This window comes from Misgurnus anguillicaudatus, chromosome 12 (genome assembly GCF_027580225.2).
Source record: "Misgurnus anguillicaudatus chromosome 12, ASM2758022v2, whole genome shotgun sequence".
In the NCBI taxonomy this organism is placed as follows: domain Eukaryota; kingdom Metazoa; phylum Chordata; class Actinopteri; order Cypriniformes; family Cobitidae; genus Misgurnus; species Misgurnus anguillicaudatus.
Genome location: NC_073348.2, coordinates 29,790,551 through 29,803,565, shown reverse-complemented (window position 1 = coordinate 29,803,565; position 13,015 = coordinate 29,790,551). Strand labels below are relative to the sequence as shown.

At 34.9% G+C, this 13,015-nt stretch overlaps 1 protein-coding gene across 38 annotated transcripts in view; it reads right to left on the bottom strand.

The window, feature by feature from the left end:
• The window catches only part of dlg2 (discs, large homolog 2 (Drosophila)), a 277,202-nt gene that overhangs the window by 4,776 nt on the left and 259,411 nt on the right, over positions 1–13,015 (bottom strand). For 32 of the 38 annotated variants that reach the window (XM_073874328.1, XM_073874330.1, XM_073874341.1 and 29 more), the window contains 5 exons: positions 12,433–12,532; positions 7,719–7,769; positions 7,516–7,617; positions 2,057–2,229; positions 51–160 (listed from right to left, as the gene is read on the bottom strand). In XM_073874328.1, coding sequence (XP_073730429.1) covers positions 51–160; positions 2,057–2,229; positions 7,516–7,617; positions 7,719–7,769; positions 12,433–12,532 — 536 coding nt within the window. Of the gene's footprint in view, positions 1–50; positions 161–2,056; positions 2,230–7,515; positions 7,618–7,718; positions 7,770–12,122; positions 12,169–12,432; positions 12,533–13,015 lie in introns of all 38 variants that reach the window. The other 6 variants (XM_073874334.1, XM_073874339.1, XM_073874349.1 and 3 more) reach the window with 2 other exon arrangements.

The window sequence follows — 13,015 nt, the reverse complement described above, 5'->3', positions numbered from 1 at the left end:
CTGAATCTGGATTATGCCATCACAGAGATTCGATGTATGTGCAGACTTACATTAAAGTCTCAATGGATCTAGGCTTTATGAAGATAGCAATGGGGTAGAGATGTGCTACTTGTAGTCGTTTTATGGCATTCCCAGACACGTCAAGTATGCAGTGCTTTCCCTAGAAGAGCAACACAGGATAGTTTGCTTAAAACTGAAGGGCTGAAAATTAAAATAAGCAGCTTGTATTCTTGCAATATGTCCGGTTTGCAACTGTTGGTCTACATTGTAAAAAGTACAAGTTGGATTAACTTAAAAATTACTTCAATTGGTAGCATCTAAAACCTGTAAAAAAGTTTTTTTTAACTTAAATTTTCTCACTTTAAGTAAAGGTGAGACATTTTAAGAAATCACTTCAATTGGTAACACCTAAAATATTTAAAAATTTTCAACTAAAATTTTTCCTTTAAAATTAAAAAACTTCAACAGGGGTTATCAGTTCAAGTATTTTTTTTAGGTTCATCCAACTTTTACTTTTTACAGTGTATGTGCATGAAGCACACAAGAGGCATTCACTGCAAAAAATTACTTTCTTACTTAGTATGTTTGTCTTGTTTTCAGTAAACATATCTAAAAATTCTTAAATTAAGATGTCTTTCTTGATGAGCAAAATGACCTAGGAAAATAAGTCTAGTTTTTAGACAAAAAATATATAGTATAAGTAAATTAGTGCTTAAAACGAGGAAAAAAATCTGCAATGGAATAATGAAATTTTTATTGAAATAAGTTTACTTTTTTCATAAACACATAATTTATGAAAATTTTTCTCATTCCATTTTTTGCTTGTTTTAAGCACAAATTCGCATAAATTAATATTTTTTGTCTAAAAACTAGACTTATTTTCCTAGGTCATTTTGCTCATCAAGAAAATACATCTTAATTTAAGATGTATTAATTTTTTATATTTTTACTAAAAACATGACAAAAATGAGTAAGAAAGTAAGAAAGTCCTTTTTTTGTAGTGTTTGCACTGCAAAAAAATGACTTTCTTACTTAGTATTTTTGTCTTGTTTTCAGTAGAAATATCTATAAAGTCTTAAATTAAGATGTATTTTTTGATGAGCAAAATGACCTAAGAAAATATGTCTAGTTTTTAGACAATAAATATACAATTTGAGTAAATTTGTGCTTAAAACCAGCCAAAATATCTGCCAATGGGGTGAGAAAAAAAACTTGAAATAAGTTTTCTTTTTTTAAACACTTAATTCAAGCAAAATTTTCCCACCCCATTGGCAGATTTTTTTGCTTGTTTTATACACACTGTAAAAAATACTTAATATTTGCCTTAAATATTTTTGTTGCATTAACTCTGATTTACCAATTCCAAAGTCAAGTTTACCAAAGTCATTTCAACTTACTCTTATTTATCTTGACTAGAGATGAGTTGTTATAACTACAGGTGAGTTGTTATAACTTATAAAATTAAGTTGACTTAATTTTATAAGTTGACAACTCATAAGTGACAACTCATCTTTGTTTACATGACATGAGGTGATTTAACAAAAAAATTTAAAGCAGCAAAGTATTTTTTTTCAGTGCACAAAATCACTTAAATTGATATTTTTGGTCTAAAAACTAGACTTATTTTCTTGGTTGTTTTGCTCATCAAGAAAAAGCATCTTAATTTAAGAATTTTTAGATATTTTTACTGAAAAAAAGACAAAAATACTAAGAATTTTTTCTTGAAAATCATTTTTGCAGTGTAAAAAAATGAAAAATTGGTTCACCTTAAAAAGTGTATTTAATTGGTAACACCTAATAAGTTCATTAAACTAAAGTGAAACTTAACTGAACATTAAATGTAATTTTTTAATTAAAGTAACTTTTTAGGGTGATCCAGCTTTTCACTTTTTTACAGTGTATAAACTGTATGCATATTCTTCATGGGAATCAAACCTACACTGTCAAAAATAAAGGTACAAAGCTGTCACTGCGGCAGTACCCTTTAAAAAAGGTCCTAATATGTTCCATTTAGGTATTAACATTTTGCTAGTGAACATCTCCCGTGAATACTGACCCTCTCAGCCACGTATTTCACGGACTGGACGCTGGTTCCATACAGGTTATCGTTGTACTGTCCGGCTTCAATGAACTTGTGCTCTTGGATGTCTTTCTCCATCTGCTCTCTTGAGCCCACGAAGTGATAATCTCTCCCGTCCACTTCATAATCCCGCTTTTGTCTGGTAGTATCTGAGATTAGTAAAAAAATCCAGGCGTTAATGTTATAAGACCTTAACTTGGTGGTACTACAGCGAAGAAACTGAATCATCACCTTATTATATATGCATGTATACAGTCAGAGGCCTGTGACATCATCTACTGTACTTTCATCTACTGTCTCTAAAATAACCACTATACTGTATGTCTGTAAGGGGGATTTAATACATACAGTACAACAGCTGTAATCTACTGTAAACAAAGCTATCCAAAGATCTATTGTATCTAATAGGAATGGACTGATGCTATTTCATCTTATATCTCGCTCATGGCATACTAATATTCTCACTTACCTTCTGACCCTGAACTGTTCGCTTTTCAAAATGATGAAAATAAACAAAAAAATGGTTAAATGAAAAATCTGAGATGCAAACAATCTACAAACTATCCAGGATGGAAAGGATGAGAGTGCTTTGTGACGTACATCTAAATGGAAGTTATTTTCAAGGTGTGAGATGTTGTAGTTTTTGTCTGACTGCCATGTTTGAATACCATTTAAAGTCTGTGTAAAGTCCGATATTAAATGTTTTCTCCGTTTGTGACAACACAAAATAATGTGATATTAAACACCCAGCCAAATTCGAATGATTAAAAAAAAGCGAAAAATAAATAAAGTTATTAAAATCTTGAAAAAACAGGCAGGATTCTCTTTGCTCAAATGCTGGGGGCGTGTCCGCTGTCCAAACTGAAACCACGCCCACTTGCAAAAAAAACTGCAGTCTCTCTCAACTTTTAAATGCCGCTACAACCTGAATGGATTCTCACATTTGTGTTAGGGGCACGGTTTAAGCCCTGCCCAAATAATCCTGAACACAAAATACGTAATTCCACAATTCAGTAGCCTACTACATAGTTCACAGTCTTTGTAACGTGTTTCAGAAATACATTTCTAACATTTATAATGTGTTTAAAAAAAATCCTAAAATGACTTTACACAAACTTTAAAGGAGATATTATATTCTTATACATACAAGAACATATACAGTAGGTTTCTACCAGGGTTTTAAACGTTTTAGTAAAAACAAAAGTTAGATGACATGTTGCTCACAGAGTGCTTATTTTCACCTGCTGGTACACCGACTGAAATCACGTTGGGCAGAGAAGGTAACCATAGCAACAATGGACTGAATGAACACGGGTCATTCATTCTGGATCAGAATTTCTTTCAGATTTCACACACATATCACAAAATATGGGCGGTTTCCCAGACAGGGCTTAGATTAAACCAGGACTAGGAATTAGTTTTATTTGGACATTTAGGTTGTTTTTACCAACAAACATTACAAAAATATATAAGTATGCATCTTGAGACAAAATAATGGCAATTATATATATATATATATATATATATATATATATATATATATATATATATATATATATATATATATATATATATATATATATATATATATATATATATATATATATATATATATTAGGGCTGTCAATAGATTAAAAAAATTAATCTAGATTAATCGCATGATTTCATGAGTTAACTGCGATTAATCCCAAATTAATCGCACATTTTTATCCATTCTAAATTTACCCTAATTTAACACTTTTCGGGTTTTTAATAATCTAATCATATATACATATATAGATGCTTTATGCAAATGAATGTTAACAACAGCCTGTTTACATTTTAACAGAATCACCAGCCATTGTTTTGTATATGAATTTTCCTTTCAGAAGATTTTTCTTTCTCCATTTTTGTTTGCTGCTGCATCATTTGTGACCTGTGCTGGCAAGTTGAGTCGGAATTAGCAAATTTAAAAAAAATAGTTGTTCATATTTTGACATTCTCTATTAAACATAGAACAATGCATGATTTGTTGAAATATAACAAATTATGACAGAACTACACGTGTTTGAAGTTGAAAGAGTCAAATTACCACAAAAATGTCCGCATCCATACATTATATTACCACATCAATACCTTAAAATCACTGGTAAAACTAATAGATTTAGCACACACAAAGCAACAACATCATCAATGTATGTTCAACTTTTTTCCTTTTGTTTGATTGACATTGAGACAGACTGCTTAAAATCTAAGTGATCTAATATCATGTTACACATCAGATATTTTTACCCAACAGTTAACCAAACATTTACTTAAGACATAACAGATTATAGATCCTACCTGCGTGAATTCTTATCAAAACAGATATTTGTAAAACTGTAATTTTGTGTAGATGTCTATATATCCGGGTCGCGCACTCGCGCGTCTGTGTGCACGCGCTTCAGATATCAGTCAGTCAGCGTGAGGGGATCGCTTTTGAGTCTTGTCGCTCTTAATAACTCTTTAACATTAATCAGGTACCGAACTTTATCTCTCTTAATGACTATTTTAACATCAAGCAAGTCCTGCAGTCTATTTTATAAGTCATGCATAAAAGCGAAACCAAAATGAATTGAGACGCATTTTTTATTAGATTAAGCATTAGGAGGACGGTAACGTTACACCTCTCAGACGTATAAATAAAGATCATATCAGATGTCCAACGAGCATTTAGAGCATTGGATTTGGTAGACGGACCGATTTGCTTAATGTTCTTATTTCTATGAAAACCTTTTACTCATTTAGAGAGAGTCACATTTGTCTGCGTCTCTGTTCATTCAACTATGGGCTGGACCAAGGGTCAAACAGAAATTGCGTGTTGCGTTAATCTCCGTTAATAAAATTAGTGGCGTTAAAATGAATTTGCGTTAACGCGTTATTAACGCGTTAACTTTGACAGCCCTAATATATATATATATATATATATATATATATATATATATATATATATATATATATATTACGTAAGATATGTCAGTGTAAGCTGTTTTTAGATAGGACAGCTCAAAAAAAGACTTAAAAGTCCTGTCCGGGAAACTGCCTCTAAGTGTTTTGTTTGGATTATTTTCAGCCCAGCATTGCGTCAAAAAGGTACGAGCCCAGCCGTTAAATTAAGCCAAAAATGTTTATATTTGACCCAAAAATGAATAAAAACAACCCAGCATGGGTTAAATTACAACCAAACCAACTGGGACCTTTTTGACCCAACGCTGGGTTGAAAATACCCCAGCATTTTTGATGTAGTATTTTAGATAAATCATGCACTGTCAAAAATAAACCTACGAAGCTGTCACTGAGATAGTACCCTTTAAAAAAGGTCCTAATGTGTACGATTTAGGTACAAATGAAATATGTATCTTTGAACAGCCAATATGTACCTTTGAAGTACTAACATTCTGTTTAGGTACAAAGGTGTACCTTTTTGAAAGGGTACTGTCACAATGACAACTTTTGTACCTTTATTTCTGAGAGTGTGCATTGCAAACAGTATAATTAATAAATTCAGTTCCTTTGAACTTCCACTTAGATGTCAATAATAAAACAAAAATCAAACAAATGATATTTTAAAAGATGGATTATGGTTTGCCACCCTACAGAGGATAAGTGGTAGAAAAAAGATGGATGGGATCATTTTCAAGACTTTTATCCAAGGTTTGCTCCAAAACCTTGTTATTCCAACTGTAATTTTTGGACATATATTGCTGAAATACAGTACAGTATTGTGCAAAGGTCTAAGACCATCACTAGCATTGTTTTAACTCTTTCCCCACCACTGACGATTTATTTCGTCAATGAAGAAGAACATTTGCATAAAATACGTGTTTCTGAAGAATTTTTATGTTAATCTGCAATACTGCGATTATCCACTAAATGGATATGATAAAACTGAAGCCAAAACGTTATTTACTAATTTTAAACTCTGTGTATGTTTTGATAATTGTTCTGAACTTGATCTCTAACAAAATTCCTTCACAAAATTATTTCAGCTTTTCGCAAAAAAATATATTTTTAAAGAAAAATACCCATATTTAAGAGTTTATAAGCAGAGAAATTGTTTATTGTTTGTTTGAAAGCAGAGGGTCTGTTCTTTCATTTGATATATTTGTATGTTTATATATTTTTAGAAGAAAATTTTCCTGGAAGGCATTTTGTGAAAATGACAAAAAATGCTGGCATGCAACTTTTCAAAAAATGGCTGGCGGGAAATGAGCTAACGACACCTATGATTATTTATTCACTTTTATTATTAAGATACAAAAAGAAAGTAAAAGTAAAAATATATACACAAAATATATTTTGCAAGGGTCAATTTTTGGAGACCCGCCCCCCCAAAGTTCAGCACCAGATCCGCCCCCTAACTCGTGATAATATCAAAATTAAATATGCACCCGCCCAGACCCGTTAATATTTGGCCCGTTACCCGCACTTGCATAAATCTCACACGATAAAATCATTCCAAGTAAAGTGCTTTATTTTTTATATCGCACCTCTTTTAACATCACAACAGCGTCATTAATGGGCAAATGAAACAGGCTGAAGTGTGATTTGTTTTGCGCTATTTAATTAGCCTACCATCGACACCTAAATAGGCTATGGAACCTGATAGCTATACGCAAATAATTAAAAAAAAAATAAACCTCGTATTACACCACACTTTCTCTGGGTATCCGCGGGTACCCGACCCGTTAATGGACTCTGATGGTAACCCTTTTTGCACAGTACCATACTGTAAAACATTATGGGTTATTTTTAACCTACATTGGGTCAAAAAGGGACAAGCCTAGCCGGTGGATAAAAAATTAACCCAGAAAATGTTTATATTTGACTCAACAATGGGTTAAAACAACACAGCATTTCAGGTAGAAACAACCAAGCATAGGTTAAATTAACCTAAGTGGCTGAGTTTGTCCCTTTTTGAAAATAACCCAGCTTTTTAGAGTGTATGTTTATCATTACTAGTAAAGTAACCTACAGGAGCTGAAGTTTGATCATGAGCAAACCTTGAAGACACAGCACAACGAAATGAGTGTCAGGAACCCCACAGAGTTCCTGGAGAACAGTTTGACTCCTATGGTCAAACTACTAAACTTACCGGCTCTATTTGGTGGAACTTCACCAGCACAGCTTTCAACATAAAGACCTAAAACCCCCCACGACTACTGCTTATAATTAAAATCTCCCACAGTCAGAGGTCTTTCAAACCCATTTGAAAGCCATAACGGCATAAGTGAGAATAATTGTTCTGCTGTCGTAAGTGTTTCATTGCCCATTCGGCCATTTTGGAGGCCAAATGGTTGAGTCAACTTTTATGGTGAGTACTAAGAGATCACTTGTGCATATTAAAGGTAAAGGATTCACTGAGGACTAGTTTATCTGATTTAGTAATTTACCAACCAAGCAGGTTTACTACTCACGTGGAACACACGAGCCAAACTTGTCCGGAAACTCTGAGATGAGGTCATCGTTGATTCTGTCCTTCATGGGTCCCAGGATTATAACCGGCCTGGCATAATTAACTGCTCAAAAACAAAAACAACTTCTGTAATCTTTCGACTTGGATGAACATCACTCGAATCATCAATGTATACTGCGTACGAGGTAATGGAGAGGCACTTAATTTCTTGTCTAATGACGGGCTCGTATGAGAGGATGACTTCCTCTTGACTTCCTGGCAACAGAACACAAAAACACATTGAGAGGGGCGAGATGCTGTGACCGGGCTCAGTTTGCTTTCGGCAGAACGGAGGGCCGTGTTTGTGTGCCCTTTACCAAGGTCTATGCTCTCAAATCAAAGCTTGGACGAATGTGTGAGCTTATCAAAAAGGATGTTTGTTTAAAGAGTAAAAAAAGAAAACAGCTGCGATATTGAGTTAGCGACCATTTGCGAGATTAAAGGCATACGAGGATCGCTTTGGGGCGATGATGGACAACAGAAACGCAATTAAATGAATTACAAATGACACAGACAGCACCGATTCTAACTGGATATAAAAGACCAATTATGGGAAAGCTGGTCCGAAGTGACGCTTGCACCGGGGTGGTCTGCGCGCTCTGGGACACAGAGACCCGGAGGAGTTTATTTTTAGCTCAGGCAGGTTGGTGCAGGCACACGATATGGCTGTTATCCATCGATTTAAACCCAAATCCCATCCAGTGTTATTCTGAGATGGGCTTCATTTTTCATGTTGGCAGCGGTAACATTAAACTAAAGAATGAATCATGCATGAATCAGCTTCTGTGTAGTGGCGCTCTTATACCTCAAGCTGTTTAGATGCTAGATGGCTTTCATTTGTGTTTCAGCTATTGCAATAAACAGAACGAATGACTAAGTCTGTATAAAGTCAGTGCCTTACACACATCAAAACATGCAACGTTGTGTCATTTTCATTACTGTAGAAAATATGTTTTTTTTAAGAGCAGCTAGGCTGAGGAGAAAGGATCTTTAAGAATTTAAAGCAAGGTGGGTTTGATCGATGTCTGAGATTTACGGTGGTGACAGATCGTGCTTCATATGGTGAACTGTGTCCATGATACAGAAATAGCTCATATAGCTTGCACTTATAAGTAAGATATTGGCTGCTAGACTTCCTATAGAGTATCAACACTTTAATGTTTATACCCGTTTATTCGACCAATAGAATATACACTGCAAAAATGATTTTCAAGAAAAAAATATCAGTAAAAATATCTAAAAATTCTTAAATTAAGATGCTTTTTTTGAGGAGAAAAAAGACCCAAGAAAATAAGTCTAGTATTTAGACCAAAAATATCACATTTAAGTGATTTTGTGCATAAAACAAGCAAAAAATCTGCCAATGTGGTAAGCAAAAAAATCTTGAAAATTTTCTTAAACACTAAATTTAAGAAAAATTCAAGAATAATAAAAAAATTATAATAATAATATAAAATTCAAGAAAAATTTGTTTTGCTCATCAAGAAAAAGCATCTTAATTTAAGAATTTTTAGATATTTCTACTAAAAACAAGACAAAAATACTAAGAACTTTTTTCTTGAAAATCATTTTTTTGCAGTGTAAGAGAAGTGTTTAGGAGACCAATTAGAAAACAATCAATATTTTTGTGCATCCAAAAAAATACACTCTACACCTTTCAGAAATATTTTTTACTAAATTCAAAAAAGGACAATGCAAAAATAAAACATAAGTAAATGCTGACGTTGGTATCTGTGTGTAATCTATTAAAGGTACAGTGTGGGGTTTTAGTGACATCTATTAGTGAGAAGCTCAGTCCACAGCTCACCCTTCAATTTCGAAACACATACGGTAGCTGCCACAGGACAAACGTCATTGTCTGAGACAACGTAGTGATGCGCGGGTCAATCCAAAATGAGCGGGTGCCTGCGGTCACTCACGGTAATATATATATAAAGTTTGTCCTTTTATGGGCTACTGTAGAAACATGCTGGCGACTTCCATGAAAAGACCCCCGTGGTATATGTAGATAAAAACGGCTCTTTCTAAGGTAATAAAAACAATATAGTTCATTATGTAAAGTTTTTATACACCACTGATAATACTGTTATGTATATTAGATTGCATTTCTATCAAGAGATCCTTCTAAAAGTCCCACATTACACCTTTAAAAGATAACAGTTATTCATAAACTGTCAAAGGTTTTTTTTTGAGGGCCCTCAATGCGAAGTTCATGGAGGCCATTATGTGTGTGGTTCATAATTTCCAAAAATGTGTTCTGCGCGTTGAGGTAACCTGTGCATCACGTGTCTTGTCAAAATAAGTGCCTGCTGCAGACGCGTCTAAAGGGTTTATGATAAAAGAGACGCTCACTCGAATAATCTCATGCGTAATCAGAGTTTACTGTTAAGGGAGTATCTTGTGTGTATTTATGAACGTAAGCGTCTCTTTTATCATAAACGGTTTTATTTTGACAAAACACGTGATGCACATAGGATCACTCGACGCGCAGAAAACATATTTTGAAAACACAAGCAACACTCCAAACACATTTTTTAAATTTGCGCCCCTCGGATGAGCAGTCTGTCACGAGCCGCCACTGTAAACTGTGCTGTCAATTACCACAGAAAATAATAAAGCCTTTATTTTGTAATAATCGCACTTATCTTATAAAGCAGTGTGTATTTGTAATAAATATACAGGCTCAGTGCATTGTCTGACCGACTTGTAAGTGCATTCATGTAAACATGAGTTTTGATAATTTTACAAACTGAGGAATGAAGAATGACATTCTTTGTTGAATTAAACATGCAAAATATGCTGTCAATTTCTTTTTTATGGTCTGGACATCTACACTGTTCTAAACTGAACTAATTAAAAAGTGACAACATTAATGCATTAAAAAGTGAGTCGATTTCCTAAACAATTTTAATAAAAGAGACAAATCCTGTTTACCGGATGGGGGGAACAAACATGCCATCTTTCATTATGTTGATAATGGCACTTTATGGCTGTCCAGTACAGCATCATACAAAGTGACAATTATGTGACAAAACTGAATCAGTCTAAACACAGAGATACAAGTGACGTGTCCGTCCATATACAGTGACCTTTGAATTCACAATCTATTTGGAAACCTGCCACCGTTTAAATGACTATAAAATCTGACAGCTCAATGTTTTGGCAGTGGTCTACAGTGTCTCCAATAAACTGACCTGAAGTCATCAAAATACATTTTCTTGAAGCAGTATGCCTTAGTTTTTAAGGATAAGTCCATTTTCTTAAAAAAAATCCAGATAATTTACTCACCACCATTTCATCCAAAATGTTGTCTTTCTTTGTTCAGTCGAGAAGAAATTATGTTTTTTTAAGAAAAACATTCCAGGATTTTTTTCATTTTAATTGACTTTAATGGACCCCAACACTTAACAGTTTTAATGCAGTTTAAAATTGCAGTTTTAAAGGACTTTAAACGAGCTCAAACGAGGCATAAGGGTCTTTTCTAAACGATTGTCATTTTTGGCAAGAAAAAAATGCACTTTTAAACCACAACTTCTCGTCTTCCTCCGGTCGTGTGACGCACCAGTGCGACCTCACGTAATACGTCATCACGTCAAGAGGTCACGGATGACGTATGCAAAACAGTGTTTACAAGTGTGGAGAAAGAGGACCGTTCCGACGTTGTTGTATGTTGAATGATACCAATTAATGTCTTAGTGACAGTTTATTGTTTAAAATAGGCCGCAAATGTGCGTTTCATATATGTAACACATGACCTTTCGACGTCATTACGCAATTACGTGAGGTCGCGCTGGCACGTCACACGACCGGAGGAAGAAGAGAAGTTGAGTGAAAAGTGCATACTTTTTATATATCGTTTCGCTAGATAGGACCCTTATGCCTCGTTTGGGATCGTTTGGGGTCCTTTGAAGTTGCAATTTTGGGCTGCATTAGAACTGTTGAGTGTTGGGGTCCATTGAAGTCCATTAAAATGAGAAAAATCCTGGAATGTTTTCCTCAAAAAACATAGTTTCTTCTCGACTGAACAAAGAAAGACATCAACATTTTTGAGTTATCAACATTATCTGGATTTTTTTTAAGAAAATGGACTAATCCTTTAAGGGGTCTGAAGATGATGATGAAGGCCTCACTATAAACTTTGACAGTTGAAGCCGGTTATATTGGAAAGATATGGATTTGTAAAAGCATACGCATGAGATTAAATTAGGGAAGACAGAGATAAAGCTGTTTAACCCAAAATAAAAAATCCTTTACAGTCAGATTAAGTAATTGTTTGACCGCAAGGTCAAAATTATTTTCAGTGGTAACTGATATTTAACCCAGAATAACACCACAACAAAGTCTTAACATACAGACTTTTTTATACACACTCCTGCAATAAATTCCTAACTTGGGTTGTTTTCATGCAACATTTCATCAAAAATATTAAGACGAACAAACAAACATTTGAATCCTCACATGCAGACGGATCTCATTCTGACAGAAGCAACAGAAAGCAACAAACCTGAACTGAAAAATAAAAACTGTGCTTGGGAGAAGGGTATTGGGTCTTATCCTTAACACACTTACTCGGTGTCTTTGCTCCATACCCGTCCTCCCCTATTCCAGAGATGTCCTACACCACACAGCCGATCAGAGAGGCGAGGGGGCAAAGTGAGAGAGAGCGAAAGAGAGAGAGGAAGAAAGAAAGTAAGAGAAAGAAAGAGACAATAGCCGGGCGGTAACGCCAGCAGAAGGAGGATGCAGAACAGAGACGAAACACACAGACTTCCTGAAGCTACCTGCACACACCTGAACCTTTTTCGCCCCACCCGAGGATGCATGTGCGTGCATGTGCGCCTACGTGTGTGTGAGTGCGCATGCATTTGTGTCTACTTACGTTCCAAGTCGCTCTCGTCTTGATCGTCGGCATCCTTGTTCTTGTAGAAAGGGAACTTGCGTGAAAAGATGAAGTTCTTTCTACGTTTTTCACTGAATGACTGTGCGGAGAAAGAGCATGGAGCAAACAAAGGGATCTGAACGCCGTCACAATCATGCTGACAAAACAACACAGCGACCGGTGGCCGAGCGTTAGGGACAGCAGCCAGGAAACAGCAAAATGATCACGCATCCAATCTGTTCGCCTCATTTTGTTTTCATTGGCAGGATTGCTCGACTGGCATCGGAATCAAATTCGTGAATCGCCCGCTTCGAATATGTTTCTTCATACTGATTCATTGTTTTTTGCCTGAAAATTTTGGATGATAGTGAATAGATTTTTGTTTTTAAAGGAAAGGCTGATCCAAAACCTGCTGTCAATGACGCCACGGCACCTGAGCTTTTCTCAGACAAGCTCAAATGTAGTCAAATTAAAACCATGATCAATATGATCGAACACAGACAACAGGTAAACAATGAAAAACAAAAGCTGAAGGTGGTTTAGTGCCATGCAAAGGCAAACTGGACAAATACTTATTCATATT